We start from the raw sequence: 23,852 nt of genomic DNA on the forward strand, positions 1-23,852 counted from the left end.
AACAAGGGACAGAACACTAAATGAGAAACAAGGAGCACAGGAACTATGATTAGTATTGAATTGTGTTAAATAGCTTATTAGTATTCAAAATTGCTTAGATACTTGAATGCTTTTGTTTTCCCTGAAATGGCAGTCATTTCCTTCACGTTATCAGAAGCCTCAGAAATGCAGTAATTTTCCATCAACAGAATTCTCACCTTCATCCACAGGTAGAACCAAGACAGCTACTTTAAAAAAGTCAGCAATGTAAAAAGCTTATGGTGAATAGGAATAGAGGGCTTTACCAGAACAAACCCAAATATAGTTCCAGCTGCCCCTATTGCATCTTTACTCTATGCTTTTTAGTAAGCTACTTTGAAAATTTGGAATTACCAGGGTTAAAAGTCTTTTTTGCAACAACAACAGATCAGTTCTTCACCCTTGTATTCCTTCCCCATCACTGCATTGAAGTCCTGCAAAAAACAGTTTTCTTTGATGATACCTTTCATTCTTTCCTTTTGCTCAGCTATTCAAAGAGGTGGTAAATCCTTTGCCGAAGGAGCTGCAGTCCAAGTGAGCCTTAGATGACAAAGGGAATTTTGTCCTTTCCTTTCTCGGTACAGTCCTGTCAAGCATTTCATTAAAACCCATCAGCTGCTGATAAGCAGCATCACAGACCACCACCTTCCACCCATCTCGAAGCCTGCTCACATTTTCTGTCCCTCAAGTGGGGCCAATGTCGCTGTGGTCAAGCAGTCTCAGACAAAGGAAACAAGGGAAGCCAAAACACAAGAAACATACCTTTCCATACCGTCAATGAGCTGCACAGAAACTCAAAACTGCCTTTGAAAGTTAAAGGCTGATTCCCTGTACCACATCATGGACATGCTCAATCAGGAAGGACACTCTCTGACAGCATTTTCAGTTGAAGTAGTGTGTGGGGGTAGGCAGAGAGCTAGGAAACACTCAAGTAATTTGTTACCAGTAGTTGGCTGAAGACATTTTTTATGGCAACAGGCAGTTTTCTCCATTGACTTCAGTCCCTGTCCCTTTCCTAGGGAATGAAAGCACAATATGCATTTTGAAAACCCAGCTGAGCTTCTACAGGACTTTAGACAACGCTCCAAGTATCTCACATTGAGCAACATGAACTGCTTCAGCCATTTGTTAAAGTGAGGGTGAAATGTGTAAGGCAGTCCAGGCTTGTCACTGAGCAGGACCTCTTGCTGCGCATCTACTTTTTGCTGATTCATAAAGGAACATTATAATCCACAAGGATTCATGCAACGAGTAAAAAAAAACCCCAACAATCCTACACAATAGCTGGAATTATTAACATGTCTTCTGAAAGGCAAGATCATGGAGAGCCAAGTGCCTTTGCATATAGAAAACTTAAAAGAAAGCAGACATAAAAGGAAAATGCAAATGAAAAAGTAAAACTTTTATTCTGTTAAAGTGTTCAGTCTTACAAGTCTTTCAGAGAACACAATAGCAGCCTTCAGTGCTTAAGGTGGAGGTGCTGTTGATCAGCTGCCCAAACAATCCCCCACACAAAGTGAATGTCATGATTCTGAAATGTTACATCAAGTTGCGGGTCTCTGATGCCAAACCACAACCCTGCTCATGCATTTACAAAATGGGAGTGGAACAATGTTTCAGCCATGAGTAGTGTCTTAAATGGACACATTTGTCAGCTACAAAAGATGACTCAGGCTCATTAGCCCCCTTCTCATTAAGTCTCCTCTAGAAACATTTCCCCTTTGTTCAATAAAACTCCTTTAAAGGAGACTGAGAGGGATGAAGGGAAGAGCAAGCCCAGAAATGCTAAATTAAGCCTTTCTTCGTGTGACTTCACCTTTGCTGCTGGGGGTCCAGCAATTCAAGTACAGCTACTTTTGAAACAGGATTTCAGAGCAGAGATACCTGGAGGACTTCATGCTGCTGAAGGAGTTGAAGATTAACCTACCACTGCAGCTGGAGGGATGGAGGGAGATAGGTCTGAGTCAAGCCATACTCTAGTGCAGACCCAGCTCTGCTTCCCGCTCTGTAAGAATGCAGGTATGACAGAAACCACTTTGCTTTGGCACATACTCAGTGAAACTACGGGATCCATTCTGTGGGCAAACAGTGGGGAAAAGAATTTTCTTTTCAAATGCAATGAGAAAAAAAGAAGCAAAGTTCAAGCACCAGTTGTACTACTTACCATTCAAACAGCCTTACATTAGGTAACAGATGACTCTACTGTTTATGGAATGACAATACTTTTTGTTAGGGAGAAGTCAGGCCAAAAGTAAAGAAATCTCTCCATGTCTGAAAGAAAAAGAATCAGAGGGAAGAGCTGGCTTCAGGCAGGGACTAGTCCAAACGCACTTGAAGGAGCCAGTGCCTCTGTGGAGAGGTTACATTAATGTCTCTCTAGAGAAGGCACAGCTATTAATGAGGAAGAAAAGTTACTCCTCCTCTGAAGGACGACTAAAATTTTAACCATCCAAAGAACTCAAACCATGCGACAAAAACCAAAGCAGACAAAAGGTAAGGAAAGGAAACAACGTCACAGCTGCTGAATCAATAATAGTCACAACTTCTTTCCATACACCTCATCTTCTGAAAAGGATGTGTTATTGTTCTTGGAATTCCTAGAATCACTGGTTAGAGAGGGGTAAAATGTAAAGAGGACCTCAGTGTGGCTGAGCAACAGAAAGCCACTTAATACTATTTATGGTAAACACCAAAAACTTGAAAATGAAGTGAGCTAAATGGTGTATAAATGGTAATTAAAATAAAAAAAATGAGGTAGGGTATCACCAGGAAGTGATAATTAATATGAAAGAAACCACATCATGAAAGATACCTGTAACCATTCAGACTGGCAGAGAAAATTCACTCCAGCTGCTGAATTAACTGGGGACCACATAATAAAAGCAGAAAATAAGCTTAAACAAAGAACAACTTCAGCTAATATTTCAGTGCATAGTTTCAGATATTTAACACATTTACTAGGTTTGGTATTCTTTGCCTTTCAGCTGGTTCAAAATAATTAGTTGCAGTTTATTACTTTTTGGGGTATTTAGCAGGAAGAATAGAATTCCATTTTACTAACCTTCAGCCCTAACATGGGATGAGCATGCTTGTGATCTACAGGGGCTCCAAAAAGTCATTCAGCTCAGAAGTGCTATTAAGGAAACAGTTGGTTTCAATTCAAGTTGTTGTCTGGTTTAGCAGCTAATAAATAATGTGGTTTGCTAGAGTGCTTTGAAAAGCCTGTCAGAAGAACAAGACACTGACCAGACCGTTGATTGTCTGCTAAAGTTGGAACATTTTCTCTACACACAGATCAGTGTCAGAAATAAACCCCCCAAGCTTCAGTTTGGGGGAAGCTTAAAGGCAAAAACATAATATACACTGATTGGATACTTGCAAGTGAGGAAGGATTGTTGATGTAAGCTCATCCCTCAAAGACTGAGCAATCCAGATGTATGGGAAGTGGATGACTCACTCTGCTGTGGGTTGTTTTGCAGCAGTCCTGAGCAGTAAACACATTCAGGACCTCACGGTTTAGACCCTATCCTTGAAGTTTTAAAGCTTCTTCCATCTTATCATATGAGACTGATACGCTGGAATCTGTATCTATTTGAGGGAAGACCAAGAAAAACATATCAGGAGTAAATAATACATATTGCTGTCTTACAGTGGCCATGGATTTGTGTGCCACCCAATACAGGAAGGTATGAGCCTGCTCATCCCAGTTTTGCCACACAGGAAGCTATCTCTAGCTTTAGCAGCCATGACTGAAAAAACTGAGCTTGGAATATTGTAAGTGCAGCAAAAAGCTAGTGTTTCCATGCATGCTCAGTACTGGCCTGTCTTACAATTGCTTTGCAGACCTCAGGCGTAGGGCAGTCTACACAGCAAGCAGCAGCAGTATAGCTCTGTTATTTGATCAGAAGTTAAGAGATGGTCTCACTTCTAGCAGAATAGCCTATTGTCCACTTGTCCTATGGACATACATGGCAGTTCAGGAGGCTTGCAAGCTTCTAAAAGCACTGCAGCAGACTTTCAGGAGCTGCTTATAGAAACTTCTAATCTAGCTGTGTAAAGTTTAGTTTGTATAACTAAGACCACACCTGGAATCAAGAGTCAATGCATTCATCTATTATCTAGACATACAGAAGAATGTCTGCTCCTGTAAGCTAGGTGAAAATCCTGTGAAGTGCTTTGCCCTTTCAGTCCTGCCTAGTGTAAAACACATTTTGTAAACCAGTTACCCAGTTGTCTTGAATACAAAGGAGAATTCAAGCCTCTATTCAGTAGCCATTACTCTCCAGCCCTATCTTTTGGCACAGAGAAAGGGGAGGAGGGAAGATGTTTCCTTCACCACCCAAACAGCCCCAACACCCACCAGAAGGAACTGACTGGAAAACAGTAGTACTGTAGTTAAGCCTGACGCCATTCCTGGCTTATTTCAGAAGCCTTAAGCCCATCTAGCAATTTCTGTCCTCCCTGTTGATCCAAAATGCTCATGCAAATAGAACAGGTTCAACCCAATAAGCATCAGCATCAATACTTCCCCATCCTTTCAGCAGTGGCCCCATCTCTAACACAATTTCAAGACACTAACCCTGTTAGAAACAAAAAGAGGTTTTACAGTACCCTGCCTCCCAGATACAGAGATTCAATTATATTTTTCCCTGGCCTGTTTAAACTTCTCATAATGAATGGACTAAGGGAAGCAAAATTTACATCTTTCTTAAAAGCAGTTTTATAAACAGATCTCCTGGATTTTAATGTAGCTTTATTTAAGCATCTGAACATCAACAAATCCAGAGCCCAGTTAACATTGTTCATGGTTTCAGCATGGTTTGTATATATATATTTCATATCTTACATCTGATGAAGAAAGCCACAGCGTGCCTTATTGCCCCAACATCCAAGGGATCACCACAATTTGCCAAGCCAGGGAACTTGCTGGCAGCTTGTCCAGGAACCACTCTGGAGATGGCTGCAGTTTCCCCCCTTTTGTACACACAGGAGGCCTCCAAACTTCTCGTGCCTCAGCTTGCAGCACTCCACCTTGGAGCCAACCTGTTGTTCTGATTCAGAGTATTACAGCCAGGACCTGCAGGTCCATGAGCCTCCTCTTCCTTCTGATGGAAAAGAGCAGACTTAGGGTGTATCGTAGGCACACCTTAACCACTCCACCTTAAGGACATGATTATCAGTAGCTATTACAAGTTATCTACCTCTGCAAGTGCAGAAGCTTGGGGTTTTTTTTTGGTCAGACAATACCAAACAGGTCAGACTTGTTTCAATAAAGACTGCTCTGTCCCAGGGATCTAGAAGAGCTCAGTCCACAGAGGATTCTCATACCACTCCTTAACACTTGAGGGAATGAAAAGGGGAAGAAACAGGAGGGCAGGTTTCTTTTCCAGCACCAGGTTCAATCAGCATTAGCCTCTTATTTAGGCCAAGAGATGTCACAGGACCTGACAACTGTTGAAGTGAGGAAGACAACAATAAAGAACAATCAAGCAGATCTGTAGACTGCATTCATGAAAAACACTGGCAAAGCCTCTCACAACTTAAGAGGAGGAAGAGGGGGCAAGAAGTGCAGAGAAACCTGGGTGTCCCTCTTTACTAACACCACCAACCCCAGGAGAGACCCCAGCACACTGGCCAGTCCTATGTTCATATCTGATATGTGACAAAATACCAGGAATTTAAAAGTAGCTTAAAAACCTTAAAAGCCAGGTCCAGAAGCAACTCAGTGCTCCGGGGAGAACAGATCAGACAGTCCAACTGATTTTTATCCAGATCTTCTCCCACTTGCACTATAACCATCCACTTCAGAACAGGATAAAGCTCTGGAATTATGTCAGTTAGTGCCTCCAGCACATCAGCTGAAGTATGGAGCATGATCCACTCATCAGCACAAGAGACTTGAAAGTGTTAAAATAGTGCAATCTTACATTTAAGATGGAGTTTGGGGTGTCTGGTTCCTTCTCCAGAGGCAGAGGAGAAGGTGGGGAGTGCAAAGGGGAAAGAATTAGTTTAAAAAAAAAAAAAAAACAAACATCCTGCATTCAAGCTCATGTCCGAGAGAAACTTAGCCCCCAAATCCTAATGCCAGCATCAAGATCAAGTGAGCTGTCTGCATCCCATTCCACCCCACTGCAGGGCCTCACTGACTGAATCTGAGTCAGGGGACAGTACCAAGTGTCGCAGAGATGGAGATTCAAGAGGTTTCCTAGTCTCTTGATCTTTGCTTGCAAGACACTGAACACTCAGTCCCTGACATGTATAAGCCCTATTTGGAGCAATGCAGCAATCCCCACGTTTCATTTTCTCCTCCATTCAGAGATCATTCTTCTCAACAGCACCATCCACCTCATCCCACTTCCTGTCCAGAAGAACAGCAACACCTCCTATTCCCACAGGCCTTTGCTCAGAGGCCAACTAATCTGTCTTGATCCTCATCCTGATCCCAAGCTTTCCCCATCCTGCATCTGAGGCAAGAAGCAGCCTCAGAGTCATGTCTATTCAGGGACTCCTTGGCTAGTCTGGTAGTGATCAGAGGGGAGAAAGGGAAGGATCTGGGGAAAAGAGGAGTGGAATGGCCTTTTCTTTCCTTCTAGTTGGTCAGAGGCTTTTCCCTTTTTTCCAGGGGTTCAAGCTTGCTCTTTGTCTGCCCTCCACAGACGCTCTTTGACTTCCAAGGGCAGTGTGTTGAACAGGTCCTCCTCTACCACAAGCCCACTACGTTTCAGCAGAGGACATTCCCCCAGCTCCACAGGCAGGCACTCCAAGCGGTTCCCTCGTAGTTCTATCTGTGACAGGTTTGTCAGCTCTCCAACCCGGGATGGAAGTGACTGCAACACATTGTTTCCCAGGTTCAATGTTCTCAGCTTCCTGCACTGGAACAGCTCTGGTGGGAGACTCTCAATCTGGAAAAATCAAATCAATCAATCAATCATAGGCAAAGTCACCAGCAAAAGACACGCTCATGAAAGACCTAGAAGCCCATGCAATGCTTAAGGTTTACAGAACACTTGGTTTTGATCATCCACTTCTCCCTCAAGTGAGCTCCTGCTTTCAACCATCAGGACTGTTCCCATAGTAAAAGTCACTACACCATGTCTGTATGGATTCCTCTTTCAGACACTGCATTAGGGATCACCAATGATGGTGGCTAAAGCAGAAGACATCACCAAGGACAGAACTAGACAACGAGAAACCTGCTCACAGCTGGCTTATACTGTCACATGCTCTTTCCATCCCAAACCCTTTATACCATTATTAGATCATAGCTCCTTTGCTTTAAACAGCCATAGTACATTATACTGAACACCCGAAAGACTGCATTTAGTCAGGACTCTTAGTTTGGCTGCAGTAAGAGCAAAGGCTACATGGGTACAATTTCCAGGCCCTGAGAACTGGGACTATTCTTCCATCATTTCTCTCAGGCTTTGAAATGCTGCAAAGCTCCAAAGGGGTCTTTTTAACAAAATGCAACAAAAACCCATGAGGGCAGCACCACCTGCATGTATCCATGAGTCACTAATTTAGTGAGGCTTATTTTAATAATCCAATCCTCCCAAAGAATTTCTAGGAAAACAATATGGCTTAACCAACACCAGGCTAGAAACTACATCTAGCAATTCAGTATTCTCCCCTTAATTCCAAGTCTCAACTTGGAGGCTATCATTTGCCTTTAAATGCAACCATGTCCTTTTTAAAGACTTAAATTATGCATGATATCATTCAGGGCTAAATTAGGCTGTAATGAGTTCTGAATGAGATGGACTCCAAGGAAGAAAAGCCAAAATGAAACCAGACCAATGAAAGACGCTTCAATTCAGTCATTGTTACTGTTACTGTTGAGTGTTTTGCAAACAGCAACATGCAATCAAATGATCACAGGCTCTGGAAAATAATGGTGTTATTTAAGGGACAAGTATTGGTTTAGGAAGGAAGCAATGTGCTACAAGACAGCCTGCTTCCCAGAATGGTACACACCAGTACCAGCCAAATACAGAAGTCTCTATTTGCTAAGACTGCTGACCGAAGAGAGGACATTGGCAATGCCAGTCCTACCAGTGCTTGTGTTTCTTGCCGTCACTGTTTACTGTAAGCAACCAGGCTGTTAGAGCCGAAGGGCAATTGTGGCACCTGCAGAGGCTGCAAGCAACTTAACTGTTTAACTGGGTCCTCACCCCCTTCTGCTTCAGAACAGACTGGAGAGAAGGCTGCTGCAGCCTTCCTGTTGCATTAGCACCTTTTTCAGAAATGGGTGGTGCCACACTATGCTGCAGAAAATGGAGCTGCCTCTAACTCCTTTCATCCAAGAGATGCTCCACCCCAAAACTGCAGAAGATACACTGCAGATTAACCCTCAGAAAGCTCTGCAATGAAGGTTGCCAGAAGATAAATGGTGCAGAATTGCCTGCATTTTGAACAGTATCTTAAGAATCTTTAAGACTCCCTCATCTTCGGTTAATGCCATCCTCAGAAACTGCCCCTATAAGCCCCACTTGTCCCAAGAAAGTAGTCTGGTTTTTAATTTAATAGGAAATTATGTGTGCATACCAGGACGTTTACCAGAGCTTCAGGCACCCATACAAACAAAAGCACAGTCATCCAGTCTGTTAGTGCTGGGAAAGCCAAGTGAGCAGTTATTAAACTGGGATAACCAAATGGCTGCTGCTTGTCTGATGCTACTTTTCAGTGGCACAACACAGAACTGAACTTCCAGACACTAACTTCAAAATGCTGGCTGGAGTTTTAGTAACTCTGTGTAACACTGAACTGCATTAACAGTTAAATCCCTGATCAGAGAGCATTTCCCCTGTGAAAAGCCAATTCATACTGCAGCTGCTCTGTCTGCCTCTTACAGGCAATTTGACAATGTTCAGTTATTAATACATCTTGCCAACACCACTAAGGATCTTGATATATGGCAGTGAAAATCAGGACTGCTCCAGGACAATTCTATTGCATGTTCCCAGAAGAACCCAAAAGCCACTAATTAGATCTGTCTGTAATTTGTAGTTATGTTACAGCCTTTTGCAACTCCAGGTGGTAATAAACTCCAAGAGAAAAAGAGCCTCCCAGGAATTTACAGACAGAATGAATGAAAGCTTTGACAAGTCAGTCAGCTCAGAACATCTGCGCAGTCTCTGTGATACACATGGTAAATGAAGTCTCCTTAGTCTCAAACACAGGCAAAGATTCAGGAAAAAACATGGGTACAGTCTACTTTAAGCAAATAAACACCCTCCAACACAAGCCAAGAAACAACTTGTGGTAATCAGGTAGCATAGCACCCTTGGTCATCCCCTCTAACCTGCCCTGTGCTTAGACAGACTTAAACAGTTAAGGCTTAGACTTAACCTATCTGGGATTACACAAGAAAATCCACAGCCATCACGCTGAGGCACAGCAAGGTGCCACTGTATTTCCTCCCTTCTGAAAAATCAAGGAATTGCCACAGTTCACATGCATCCTGATAAACCTGGTTTAGCTCACTCTGCCCCAAGTAAGGACACTGCAGAAGATTGGTTTGCTCTCTCCAAAGTCACATTAAGCCACAAACATACTGCCCTAGATGGCTGCTGCCACGGTCTATGTACATGGCTGAAGTACATTGGCTCAAGTGCCTAGTTCTAGATTAAGACTACTGTTTCTCAGATCTCTAATTTAAACCCAAAACTGATGTCAGTCTAGAGACTACAAGCTTCCAACTGCAGAGGAAGAACTGACAGCCAGGATTTCCAAACAGTCTCCAGAAGACACTTAGAAGAAATGCAACAGAACAAGGGCTGCTCAAAGAGCCTGGACTTATTTGCAATGTTTTGCCTTGGATAAACCCCTCAGAGAGAAACTAAAGCTTGGGAATTTAAATAGAACAGCAGTGCCAGGAGGATTTCACACACCATTACAGCATGTTCAAACACACAGGTAACAAGTGCCAGAGTTGCTTTTACTCACACAGGAGCACTCAGCTCTTTGCTCACTCACCCTGTTGGCTGTCACAGCCAGATTCTGCAGGTTTTGAAGAAGTCCAACATCTGGTGGTATAAAAGTCAAGTTGTTGTGGCTGAGATCCAAATAGCGAAGTTTCCGGCAATAGAAGAGCTGGGTGGGGATCTTCTCTATCTTGTTACGATTCAGGTAAAGGCGTTCTAAGTTGGTTAAGTTGCCTATCTGCATGGGGATGTAGGCAATGTGGTTGTACCACAATTTAAGGCAAGTGAGACGATGTAAGTGCTGGAAGCTGATGATTTCCTCAATGGTCTTTAGGTTATTGTCCTTCAGGTCTATCTCCTGCAGATTGTGGAGGCTAAAGATAGAGTGAGGAATGCGTTCCAAGTCACAACGGATCAGCTCAAGCTCTGTCAAGTTGACCATTTTCTTAAGGCTGTTGAGAACAATAAGCTTGGTGCCTTCATTGTTGATGGAAAGCTTCTGAAGATGTACACCAACATCTGTCACCACCTGCGGCAGCTTGGTGAGGTTACTCTTCAACCTCAACACCTTCAGCCTCTTCAGTTCCCTCAAGCCATCTATCACAATGTACCGGTTGTTTTCAGCACTCAAATTCCCTGTCAAATGAAGCTCCTCTAGTGTCTTCAGGCTATAGATCCAAAGAGGAATCTCCTTAATGTCTGTGAACTTGATGTGGAGAGATTTCAAATTCTCCCTTAAGAAGGCAAGTGCTGGAGCTTCAATTTTGGCAGCTGTGTGGTAGAGCCACAGTTCCTTAAGGCTGGTGAGCTGAGCAATGCTTGGAGGAATAGTGACATCAGGGATAAGCTCCAGCTTCAAGACCTCTAACTCAATAAGGTCAAAAACCGTGTCAGGGATGCCACTCAACATGAAAAGATGCAGTTCCAGCTTATCCTGGGAGTTCTTGGTGATCCTCTGGCGCAGCTTCTCCAAAGTCCACTCATTGTTGAGGTTCAGCTGCCGCAGTTTGTTCTCACTCACCTCTGACAGAAAGACAGCAAAGCGCTTGGAGTAGAGGGGGTCATACTGATCGATCAGATGGAGCATAAAAGCAAAGTCATTTTTCACATCAGGGATGTCACTGTAACTGCTCTCCTCCCGGATGGACTCAAAGGAGTATTTCTTGAGTGATCGCCTCAACATCCACCAGAGTGTGTACATGCAGATCAAGCCATAGAATATCACCAGGCTGATGTAGAAAGAGGCCAGAATCTTGAAGAGAGTGGCCAAAGGATGAGCACAGCGGTACATCCTGTAGCCAGTCAAGCTCTCAATGTCCACTTTACAGTCAACATCAAAGGTTATGTTGTTAACATAGTAAACAGTATAACAGATGATCAGAATGAACTTGATCACTTTGATGATGGTCTGTCTCATGTACAGGCGATAAACTATATCTCCCTCTTCCACGTGTGTGCGGAACTTCTTCACTTTCTCAAAGAGTGCTTTGGCCTGTTCACCCTCCTTCTTGTCCAAGACACCAGTCTCAGATCGGTCCACAATCCCTTGCTCAATTCGAGACTTTGTTCTCTGCAGCATGGGAACAGTGGCTTCCACATCCTCACTGACTGTGGAGGATTTCTTGTCCATTGAGCCATTCATTTTCCCAAATGCTGGCTTGGTATCACTCTCTTCCACCACTGTCTCAGATAATGCCCTTGTTGTCCACGGAGAGTCAAAACACTTAAGCAAAATAGACACAAAGTGCTCCAGCTTGGAGCTGGTCCTTGGGAATTTGAACCAGAAATTGCTACATGCCAGAAAGATGAGAGTATGTAGCAGCACCAGGTAAGGAAAATACTTGGCAAACCAGTGAAGACGGTTCTCATAACACACCGCATCCACGTAGTTATACTGGTGCCGGTCCAAATCGTATCGTATTCCCGTAGGTCCTATATCAGTAGAGGGAACAAGACTAGAGTTATAGTAGGTACGCTCCGGCGTTGCAGCTGTCCAACCTCTGACTGAGTCATTGCAAGTGTCTTTGGTAATCCATTTACAGGGCAGACAAATCATTTTGTCCTGGGTGACCTGAAGTGTCCCTCCAAACACTGCAATCATCAGCATCACTATGGAGATGTAGTCGGTGAAGACGTCCCACCATGGTTTCAGGATGCGGTACGCGGGCTGAGTATCAGCAAAGTAGCGCAACTCAGTGACTGGAATCATGATTCACCTGAAAGAAAACCAGAAGCAGCATTACAAGCTTGAACTGTTTTGTTCTGCTTTTCAAGAGAGCATCCAGAAAATCATGGTAAGTGCTGGCACAGCAAGACTGGAATTAGATGAGACCCAATTTCAAGTCACTTGGAGACAAATAGATGAGGCTTCTTGCGAGTAATTTGTTACAGCCAAGGGTGGTTTGTTGCTGTCTTCCCTGACAGATGAATTGTCACAAAACATCAGAACTGGTACTTATCATTAGCAGTCTGTGAGGCAAGACATCCACACTTAAAGAAAAGCTCACAGAACAGACTTAAACTACCTTGGCCAGACCAGTATTTGGTACTTTACTAGTTTTATCTATGGATTTTATTTCAGGGATGAAGGAGTTTGCCAACACTGCCAGAAGTGATAAAAGAGCTAGAAAATAAGTCTGTATTTTGTGTGGTTCTCAAACTCCAGGGGCAAGGAAGAGGATTTACTTACAATAGTTGTATTTCCTAGAACCACTTCATCGATGCAACTCAACATTACACTGATAAAGCAATCTAGAAAAGGGAACAAGGCTGCCTGATGACTTTTCCTTCCATATAAGTCGTTTTGGCTTTCCTCCTCTGCATTCTCCAAGGAAAGATTAGTTACATGTCCTCTGACAGATTCAGTACTGAAATCCTGTGACAGTTACTCTTTGCCTTATTTACTTCAGAATTAGAGGAAAGGGGAGCCAGATTTAAAAGAATTTACTTCCCTGAGCAATCAGTCCCACCTTGAGCTCATCTCAGCTGGGATTTAAGTGTCAAAGGAAATCAAAAGGTTCTGGGAAGCAGAGGCCTTATGGCAGTGCTTGTTCTGTCCTTCAGACTTTCAGATGAAACCAAGCACATTGTTCAGCAAGCCAGAGAAAGCCCGGAAGCCAGACTGATCCATGAATAACTGAGCTCACAAAACTCCCATATCTGACAGGCAACAAAAGCAAAGAACATGAAGTCATCGTAACTTGTTCTAATGATGGTGAAAAAGAGGTAATAACACATCATACTTGCTAACAAAGTTCAGAAGTAGGACAACATTCAATCATGTTTCCCCAGCCCACAAGATATCATTTGTACAGACAGTGTCAACAAGTCCTGGGGATTCTGCAGGGTCAACAGCAGGTTTCTACATAGCACTGGATGGGAGAAAGCTTCCTCTAACAAGTTTGACTCCACCTGCTTTGGTAGAATTCAATTTTGCACATAAAATGAACCTCCAGCACAGAACTGCAAAGGAAGCCCTACCTAATATGAACTCAAAAAGCACCACATTCCCCAGAGACACTAAATACAGAACTGCAGTCCCTGGTTTGCTGCTTGCAACAATAAGTGGTAAAATGCCAGATTTGACCTAGTGTTAAGTGCTAAGGCTGCAAGCAACTAGAGGTGGTAGACTGAAAGATGACAGTGATCTCTGAAGAAGTGTTTGCCCTTCTGCCCATCCAGTTCCAACACTACATTAGCCCAAAAGACAAACTGGGGTAACTGTACAAGCAAGTTATTATTTTGGGCTTTTTTGGAGTAAGGAATTGAGAGGAGAAAAGGCATTATCTGTTCCAGAACCTCAGAAAAACAAGTAGAATAGCAAATCTACTGATTTATCAACCAGTGAACAACAAACAACAAACTTGGTACAGGATGCAGAAACAAGGGATGAAAATAGCCATATACAGCACTGTCAGAAGAAACTAGACCTGGCTGCGGAGCACTAGTGAGGTGTGACACTAGGCATGTCTCTGCAGAACAGATTGCATTGAGTGGATTAGGGCAGGAGGATTTACACATTCACAGGGAGAGGGAAGAACAGGCAAAACTTCCGAACAGCACCTGAGCAGCGAGAATAAGAGGAGTGACAAAGATGTTCAGAGCCCCCCTCCAAGGTCTGATGCTTGTCTGCTGCAAGGGCCTTCAGCCATGCCCCAGCTTCCTTCTCTGAATACCTCCACCTCAAGAGAATCTATTTTCAAGATACATTTGAGAAGAGCTGCCTGTGCATACTGCAGAAATACTAATTCCAGGGTAAACACTACAGCCCCCTGCACTCCAGAACACTGCAAATGAAGGCAGCAGTTAAAAAGCTTCATGAATCACAGCTCCTGGTGACATATGTCTCCTCAGTTTGTCTACATAGACAAGAAAATTCCAAGTCAGAACCCATTTCATATCTGTATTTTTTGCAGGAGAGTTCAAAGCTCTGACACATGCCTTTAATCAATACTGACAGCAGCTCTTCAGAGGCACCAAACCAGGATATATACATGATTTCTTGCGTGTGCACTTTGTTTTGTTAGGACCCTATTACATCAGGCTAGGAAAACAAGACAATTCATAGAGAAACCAGGAAGTTCAGCTACTGGAAAGTTTCAGAGCCAGGGCAGGACCACTGACATACTGCCGGACTACAGGGTAAAGCAAACAAGACAAGAACAACTTGCCCTCTCTGTCACCCTCTGCATCCCTCCCACCGTAACCAGACTGAGGGAGCAGAGTCCTGCACTTCCACAGTCCAAATAAGAGAAAGCCTGGAAAGCTTTGCAAAAAGGCTACTGCAGTTATCTGCTGGAACAGTTAACTTTGACATTGGCTTAGCTTCTGAAATCCAACTATGCTTGCAGGTCAGCACAGCTTCAGCTCTCCCAGGCTCATAACCCAGGGGAGGCTTTGAGAGCAGAGGTCTTGCTATACAGGACCTTAAGGCTCCATGAGAGTCCAACAGCAGTCTCCCAGCAAGTACATACCTTTCTTACACACTTGCCAGATGTGATGGAAAGCTTTTGTAGTGACTCCTTCTAAACTACATCTAAGAGGTAACAAATGCTTCCATACCATCCACTGCTCTCCATAATCACTGTGCAAGATCCTCTTTTCTTTTGAGGAACATGCAGTGAAAACACCAATGTTGTTTATAAAAACTGGTCTCTATGTAAACAACTCTTTACTCCTCCCACTCCACACTGATGGAGAAAACACACATATATTTATCTCTTTCCTCCTCCCTCCAGAGCTCCATCACTCTTGGCAGGGAAACTTCTGCAGGAATTGTCAAGGCCTTTCATAGTTACTCCTAGAAGTAACTGAAATAGAGAAGATCTCTTCAGGAACTGGGGTCTCGTGGCATTTGCAGCCTTGAGCTGTAATGCTGGGTTGCTAGTTTTGTTCAATCCAGGAAATGCCTAATTTCTTCTCACAAGAAATCAACCTTGTGCTTACTTTGATTTGTATCTCAAGATAGCTAGGAAGGAAACCAGCCCAGCAAGCTCCCTAATTCTATTTACTAGTTACAAGGGGTAGGAAATTTTCCTTTACATTGTGGACCTCCAGGACAGCTAAAAAAAGTCATCCAAGAGTCCCATGATGGTCTAGTACAGCTCAGTGTCAGCAATTAAACCCCGGTAGGGTGGAGCAGGAAATCTGCCTTCCACTAACAATGACAGGGTCACTGGAAGAAGAAGGGGATATTCACATCAAAGTCCCCACTCCTCCTGGTAACAGTGGAGACCCTGTTCAAGTCCCAAAAAAAGAACAATTAAACTGGGGCCACCTCTACAGAAGCTGGAATTTGCCATGTCTGCCTTAGTCTCAGAATCTGCAATAAAAACTGCCCACCAAAAACTTAAGAAGGCAGGTCGGAAAGTTGCATCCCTCCTCATCCAGATTTCCCACGCATGCAATTCATTTCTAGATCCTGAAAGACTGTTCTGCATCAAGATGCAAACATCACCTTTATTTTGTGGACACCATTTTGCAATCATTTTAGAACGTGATTCTTGTTGCAACACTCTCCCTTCTGGATTAGGGCAAGCAGTTTTGCTAATGGGGTTGGTGACAACATCAGACTCACTGCAAGAAGTCAGATTCTCAGGTGCCATCTCTGTCACTTGACACTACCCTGCATGGTGGGATTCTTCCCATCAAGACGGTGATCCCAACCACTATACAGAAACCAAGCAGGTAGCTGGAACACAGACTCTGCCAACAAGCACACAGGCAGCAGAACAGAACATTTTACATGGAAGATATTATTCTGGCATAAGACTAGGAATAAACCTTGTGTGAAGACAGCTGGCCAAAAATAAAGTTACTTTCCTTGTGACCAAGACCAGACCAAGCTCCACAGGACCAGAAGGCATACTGCAGAGGATCCAAGCTTCTGCTTGAACTCAGGAGTTGAACTCCACCATGCTTTGTCAGCAGGAAAGTGTTTACAGTGAAGAAGCTTCATTTGCTAAGATACTTCAGTCATGCAGCCTCACTAAAGGTGGAGCACAGAACACATGAACTGAGTGAAGGACTTTATGGACAGGAACAGACATAACTGTAAAAGAAGTATGGTGGCAGAGCAGTCATGGTGAAGAAGGATCCAAGGTCCTCCTTGTACACCTCATGTTGCAAAACTTCTCAGTTGGAGCTCAGAAACAGGCAATCTGCTTATGATACAGTCAACTGTTGCATGGAAGGCATCAATACTAAGATTTTGAAGGAGTGCTTTGTTCAAGTTTAAAGGCAAGCTGATTTCACAAAATTTGCATAAACTGACAGGTAGGAACATCTCTGCCTAACCTCCTGTCAACTTATTAGGAGTATAAGGAAGTCTTTTAAAGTATAATTAAACAGGCAGACTTTAGGTATCACACAGAGGGGGAAATAAGATAGTATTAAAGTGTTTGTCTCGGGTGTTTCAGCTTTTGCATTCCACAGTACTCTCCCAGCTACCACACAGTCCCTGAGCAGTCCCTCACCCCCAAGAAATGACTTGATCTTTGAGGGTTTCACCTACACCAAAGCAGCAGTACTTCAAGCACTATAATTCCTATCCAATATCAAAAAAAAAAAGTAAAATAAACTTATCCTTTATAGCAGCAACATCCGAGATTGTACAGGGAAAGATCTGTACGCCAAAGCTTCATCATCATATAGCATGATCAATCCAGCCTAAATAAATATGCATCTGAAATCTCTGCACATTCTATGTTTAGATACTAAATACCTCTTCAATCCCTGCAGGTTCATCTGGATCCAGGTCTACATCCCACCATAAACTCCTATTGCCTGATGCCCATCCCTGCCTTAGCCTGCTGGGCACCTACCTACAATGTACAGCTCAGCCTCACCATTAATGCTGAACAGGCTGATACAACAGAAGAAACAGCAGTTTCAGACTTACATAACCAGCCTGCCAAACCTACCCAGACTTCAGCCAACCATAAGCATCACCAAGTACTAATCCTATGTTTCACTAGACACACCTGGAGGAGAAAGATAATCACGCATGTTAGAAGAACAGGGACATTCTGAGCACACCACACCTAAATAGTAAAGCCAGTCAGAAACAAGATTAAACGTATCTGGCTGACAGAGACATCATAAAGCAACATGTACCTTACTAGATAAAGGCTGAGAGAGCTGAGAATATGAATGCCTTCCACAAACCTCAGGACCCCTGTGGTATTTAACAAGTTTAAGGTATTAACAGAACAACTGCTGCAGAAGCAAACATCCTCCAGTTTGGAGGATTCCTCTATATCCTAAACCATCCAACCTAAACAAGTGAAGATTGACTTCTTGACAGACATCTGGCTGAGTAGTGCTTGAAAATGCTGCCTGCAACAGCTGGCCAGCATATCCAGCTAGGGGCAAAGTGAACAGAAACAACATTGCTGTTCTGTTTCACTGGCTAGTTTGACAGCTTGACTCATCACTTGCTGAATACTTTATCCAGCCTCCTTCTTTCTGTTACTAATGGAGCTACTGGCAAAATAGGACTACATGCAAGATCTCATGACATGCACAAGAATTTCAGTTTCCAGCCTTGCTTCCAGGACCTTCCCAAAATCAGGGAAGTCCTCCTCACCTTTAGAGGCATGCAGCTTTCAAGTGAGGCAGTCTTATAATACAGTTTTAGACAAGTAGACATGGATGTTGGAAGTAGACATTTTGTGTTGGATCTTGCAACTCTTATCTTCCACTACACATACTCTTTAATTTTCACTGGATTTCCTTCTAAGATTGGGGGCTGCGAAGCAGAAGTCAAGCACTGCTATGATAATTTCTTACCTCTCAGAAGCTCAAAGAATGAGAGAGTTGTTCATGTGCTGACAGCATCAGAGGTAGATAAGGGAAACAAAAACCTTGATGCTGTTAAAGCTATAGCTCTGATTATTGGCGAGCTACAACATGTTGCAGTAAGTTTTCAACAGAACAGAGCTTCCCTCCCCAGCATGCTGCCACCTGAAATCCTAAAGAAGGGCAGGACACAGAGTTCTTTGTTCAAAAACCAGGAAATACAAGAGCTTTACTGGTCAGAAGTGGGACTGGGAATTTGTGTCTCCTCACCCGTGTTTATTACACACAGCATTAAAGGGAAAAAAAAACATGAGGCTGAAACAGAACTGCTTTCAGGCACCCCTCAGAAAACTTTCCAAGCACAAGGACAGCCACGTGATCAATTAGAAAAGTCCAAGACATGTGGTGGAAAACCTCAAGTGATTTTGTCCTTTGCTGTTTAGAAATAAACAGCAGCAAAGTGGGATGCCAAATCCCTGACCAACCAACCATTACCCCTACATCAGGCCCTTTCTGCGCTAAAAAAAAAACAAATCCCTTGTGGAAGAGCACATCTTCTGAGATAGAGAAGTGAAGATGTGACGTTTAAAGGGTCATTTACCACTTAGACTAGTGGATAAAGTTGTGGAACAGCAGCTGCCAAGCTTATGCTGTTCATTTGGTGCGACAACCAGTGAACTCAACACTTGAGAGCCAGGTAAGTTGGTCTGCACACAACCATCTAGCAGGTGTTGGTTCATTCAGCCCTTCCCAAGCCACAAGACACACAAGATGAAGTGAACCAACTGGGTCACATCTTTACTCATGAAAAAGAATAATCCACCTACACTATGGATAGCACTTTATCATCTTTAAGCCAGCTACCTATTATTTGACTTTTTCCGTCGGATTCAAGACAGACATTCTTAACAGCCTAGTGCAATAGCTTCTGTTTGCCATCATGCCAGCAAGCATGTCTTAACAGGCACAGGGAAGAACATCTGCACTATCAGAACAATCCACGCTGGAGACCTGGTGTGGTCTGCCACATTTTTTGACTTCTGACAGTATTTTGCCCCAGCTGCACAGAACTGTACATGGTCCGAATTTACCAGCATCACTGACAATAGGAGCAAGGGCTATATGTCAGTGTCATACAGCTATGTAAATTGAAGTGCTATCAGATGACTTTCAACAGTGACACAAAACAGAGGAAAATGTCTCTGTCAGCTGATAAATTATGAATGTACATGGTCACAGGCTTCCTATCCAAAATTCATTTTCTCTTTGCCATTAGAAAGATGCTTCAAGGACAGAGCTATGGAGCTTGCCTTGGAGAAGCACAACTGCCTTATTTCAACAGGACACTATGAAACATTCCCCTGTACTGACTAATGCAAGTGATTGAATTAATTTTATTAGTAACTACTTAAGATACAGACAGCAACAGCGTTAACTTGTAACAACCAGACCTCAGAGGCTGCAGGAGAGAGCTCGTGAGCATTTAATTCCAGCATTGAGAAGTCATACAAGAAAATGTAACCAACTATTTCCAGATAAAGACAGAAATGGTGGACAGAGCAGAGCTTTGATGTATCTAACAACAGACTAAGAAATCAAGACATTAGATTCAAAGTGAGCTAAAACTTTTGAGGATCTCAATTGATGACAGACTGTCACAACAGACACAAATCCATGGGTGTTACACAGCTGTTTTCAAGCTCAAAGAAATGAGCCAGTTAAGATGAAAGAAGACGCAGATAAGAGCAAAGCAAGATAAACAAGACATCAGCCATCAGCACAATTATATTTAGCCTCACTCTGAAGAAAGAAAAGGAATAAGCCCCTATTCACATATTCACCAGACCCTGTAAGCCTTGCCTTCGGGACCATAAGTTTTAAAACAGGGACTGTGACTCCCAGCTCAGAACATTTTCTGACTACAGTAGTTCATTAATAACGGACAGGCCATCTAACCTCTCATCACTAAGATCTTATAAAAACCCAGACTCTAGAGGAGAGCCTATTAACTAACCCAGTACACACCTTCACTGTGCACAAAGGCAGGCTGCAGCTAGAGAAGCAGCTTGCAAATATGTCACAAGAGGAGCTTTGTGAATAGCTATGGCAATTTTATAGTAAATATTAACAATGTGAAGTACAAAGGAGAAGGAAGCACTATTATATCAACAGGGAGGTCATGACTGAACAGCTTTTAGTTTCAAATGCAGTTTCATAGCTGCAGGCAGGGCACCAGCTACATCAACTGGATTTCAATCCCCAGTACAAAATACATGCGCCACATCGTTTAAGGAAAATCCTGCTTGGAAGCATTCAAGATATACCCTTTAAAGCACAAAGACTGTTGAAAGTCTATCCAGTATCAGTGTACATATCCTAAACTGAAGCTATTTCTGAAGACTGTTGAAAAAATGCTCAGAGGAAGCTCACCACACTGCAGCTAAATAATTTTTAACCATTACCAAAACAATAGCTCTGCACACACAAACCCCCATGAAGGAGCCTCACACCAAACGCGTAAACCCTTCTCCTCTGTGCTCCACCACCACTCACCTGACATTGCAGCTCCATTTTCCTAGACACTGTTTAGGCTCAAGTTAAAAGGAAATAAAACTCACTTGTGCTGTTAACTACTGAACAGAATCCTTCTTTAGAATGGGAAGAATTACAATGAAGGCCTCCAAAAAGCTGCTCCAGTCCCAAAGCAAAAACATAATATCCATTTGACCTCCACTGCTTATGTAAAAGCATTCAGTAAGTCACCATTGGAAGGTTTCAGCCATTCCACATTTCAAACATGGAAATGCTAGCTTCCAACACATGGCTTTGAGTATACTTTAAGGAAATGTTTATGTATGTCATCTTTGAGCTACATGAATAAAGCTAGGGCTTCCAAATACCGTGAGAGGATTAGTGTGAAAAACAAATCTGTGAACTGCCCGAACACTAACCAGAACATCAGACAAGTCTTAGGGATATTTGCATTCTGGAAGCAACCTGCCGCACAGCTAGCTAATCAGAACATGGCCTATTTGGAGAGCATTTCTCCTCTTGAAGATAAGCACAGAATTGTGCAATACTTTTCATCACCATCCTAGGGAAGGTGATGAAGGAAGCAGGGAGTTTCTTGTAACTAGTTTCTGTCATTGCCTAATTGACACTCACATGGGTGACTCTCCAGCGTGCTCCTGAGAGGTCACTGTGAAAGACTGCCTAGGAGATGCCTATACAGCAACACAAACATCACCCTGCAGGAAACAAAAGCTCCTACACCAAACTGAACAGTTCTAGCTGCTCCTCAGCTATATTCCTTTTAGACAGCAGTCCCCATACCATTTATTGGACAGCCTTCAATTATTTACCATTTAGTTACATAGGGTTTATGTAGGCAAGAGTTAGATGTATGGGTGAATATGTAACAGTTATGTTTACTTTGGACAATGCTCAATTTCTTTTTCATTGTCAAGCTGACTAAGAGCTCACAGAACTTAATTAGCACACCACCACTCTCCCCATATCACCCTCTGATCAACCATCTTTCCTCCTTGCTCGTTATGAGTCATCTCATCACTGCCCTGTGCTTTGCAACTATGTTTAAGTAGTATCCTGGTCATTTTTTTGGCTTTACCACTCAAGAGCTGGCCTGTAGCCCTTACCCTGCAGCTGGGTTCTGCTATCTGCACTTCAGTTCTCTGTGCTGGACGTGGATGATATTCCTGCGTGCTGAATCCTGAGCGGGTGCTGAACCGCTGCATTCCCCACACGCCATGGGAACAGCTTCCCTGAAATGAAATGGAGATTGTCAGCAAGGAAGAGGGGATCGAGTTTATAGAGGGACCATATCATGAAAAAGTTTGGTAAAGGCTATCTAAGAAGCAAGGAACAACTCACGACGGTCACCAGGAGACTCCCTGATACCTGACAGGTGGTGAGAGCTATAACAGCTAAGTAAAACTCACAGGAAGGAATCTTTTTGGAGTAACCGATATCATTCCAAAACAAGTTACCAAGAAGCAGGTACTGCAGACCCAGCCAAAGGAGATGCTGAATATTAACGCTATAACTAAGACTAAACTAGTGCAGATAGATTAACCTCCTGGAGGAACAATTCCTTTTAGATAGCAAAAAGGATGAATGGCTTTACTACTTCCTACTCTGAAAAGCCTGAGTACTTGAAAATGTAGATCATGTTCCTAACCATTCTGGTTTCAAGAAACCATCCCCTTTTCCTCTCAACACACATCCACCAACACATATCCTTTCCAAGTGGCAGCAGTTTAGCACCACCACCAAGAATTACAACAGCTTTTTTTCCCCCTTCTTGCTTCCTGCATGTCAGCACAGGGCATGGGAAAACTGACAAGGGAGCAGCCCGGAGCACCGAGGGATCTCTCAAGCGTCCATCCTCTTATTTATGTAGGAGAGGTCAGCAGAACATCAGAAAGCATTTTGTCAACAATGGAGAAGTGAAAAGGAAGAAAAACCACTGGGGAAAGAAACCCACCTCAATACTGGTGACGATGCTCAAGACGACATGCCTCCTGATCCCAGAGCTACCATTAGGGCTGACAGATTTCGAAGCAGCACTGTCATACCCACAGCTATTCTGTTTTAGCTGGGACAGACTGCTGCAAAGGAAGCGTTTAAGGGAGAGGACTCTCTGACCTTCTCCCCCACCTCCTCTCAGGGCCTCAGCACCAGCCCGAAGCCCAAACAGCCCGGCACCACCCGCCAGCCCCACCTGCCCACAAGCCTGCCACACCACCTCAGGCTTCCAGAGGCGGAAAACACATCCTCTGTAAGAGACACATTAAAACCCAGCCATCTTCCCTCCCAGGCATAAATAAAGGACTTCACCCCGTTGCCGGAGCCCCAAGGTGCCCCGAGGGGACACTCGGCACACGGGACAGCCCTGCCTCGCCCCACAGACTCGGAGGAACCGACTTGCCCCCAGCCCCGGCTTCGCCGCCAGCCGCCGGCTGCCCTGCCGCCTGACAGGGCACGGAGGGAAGGAATGACTGCCCACTTAGTCAGCAAATCCTCCCCTCCGGCGCTGCGGGAGGCAGCGCTCAAACCCCTCCTGGCCTCTGCCGTCCCCTCAGGGCTGCGCCCCCCCCGCCACCACCAGACCCCGGCCACAGCCCTGCCACGGCGGGGTCCGGTTCCCCTCACAGCCGTCCCACCCCGCCTGCCCGCACCCAGACCGCAGTCGGTCCGCCACCCGCTCGCACCCACCTGGCCGCCACAGCCCCCACCCTCCCTCACGCCGGCTCCGGCTCCTTTTGTTCGCCCCAAAACCGCACCGCGGCGGCCACTCCCCGGAACTGACCTCACCCACCCGCCATGGCAGTATCTGCCCGTCCCGCTGCTGCGCTAGCCATGGGGGGGAAGCAAGCCGCAGCCATGTTGGGAGCGGGCGTGACGAGGGCGCGCCGCCATCTTTGTGCAGGGCGGCATTGATGGTGGAGGGAGGGGGGGGATCATAAGGGGAGACAGGGGCGGGGAGGGGAAAGTGAGGGCGCGGCCGCCATCTTGGTGCAGGGCAGAGCCCAAAGTGGCGGGCGTCTTAAAGGAGCCTCAGCGCCGGGCAGGCGGCATCTAGATTTGCAATCC

At 44.2% G+C, this 23,852-nt stretch overlaps 1 protein-coding gene across 2 annotated transcripts; it reads right to left on the reverse strand.

Annotated features, from left to right (window-relative positions):
- Window positions 1-1,399: 1,399 nt before the first annotated feature.
- On the reverse strand, window positions 1,400-23,641 carry LRRC8A (leucine rich repeat containing 8 VRAC subunit A). 2 transcript variants are annotated; one of them, XM_061476713.1, is made up of 4 exons: window positions 23,578-23,641; window positions 21,896-22,021; window positions 9,994-12,157; window positions 1,400-6,920 (listed from the first exon to the last, which is right to left on the reverse strand). In XM_061476713.1, exons 3-4 carry the CDS (start codon window positions 12,148-12,150, stop codon window positions 6,645-6,647), a joined length of 2,433 nt encoding a protein of 810 aa, XP_061332697.1. In that variant the 5' UTR covers window positions 12,151-12,157; window positions 21,896-22,021; window positions 23,578-23,641; the 3' UTR covers window positions 1,400-6,644. The 2 variants fall into 2 exon arrangements, with proteins under 2 accessions (XP_061332697.1, XP_061332698.1); XM_061476714.1 differs by lacking the exon at window positions 23,578-23,641 and adding an exon at window positions 23,184-23,207.
- Between the last annotated feature and the right edge of the window lie 211 nt (window positions 23,642-23,852).

The sequence above is a fragment of the Pezoporus flaviventris genome, unplaced genomic scaffold (assembly GCF_033815535.1).
Source record: "Pezoporus flaviventris isolate CSIRO_AGI_PZ_B2104156 unplaced genomic scaffold, CSIRO_AGI_Pfla_v1 ptg000097l, whole genome shotgun sequence".
Classification (NCBI taxonomy): domain Eukaryota; kingdom Metazoa; phylum Chordata; class Aves; order Psittaciformes; family Psittacidae; genus Pezoporus; species Pezoporus flaviventris.

Excerpts from the sequence above, each read along its gene's own strand:
- LRRC8A (XM_061476713.1), bottom strand. The coding sequence starts at position 12,150 with ATGATTCCAGTCACTGAGTTGCGCTACTTTGCTGATACTCAGCCCGCG. Across the intron at positions 6,921-9,993 it reads TGGCTGTGACAGCCAACAGG|ATTGAGAGTCTCCCACCAGA; the intron begins GTGAGTGAGCAA and ends TGATTTTTCCAG.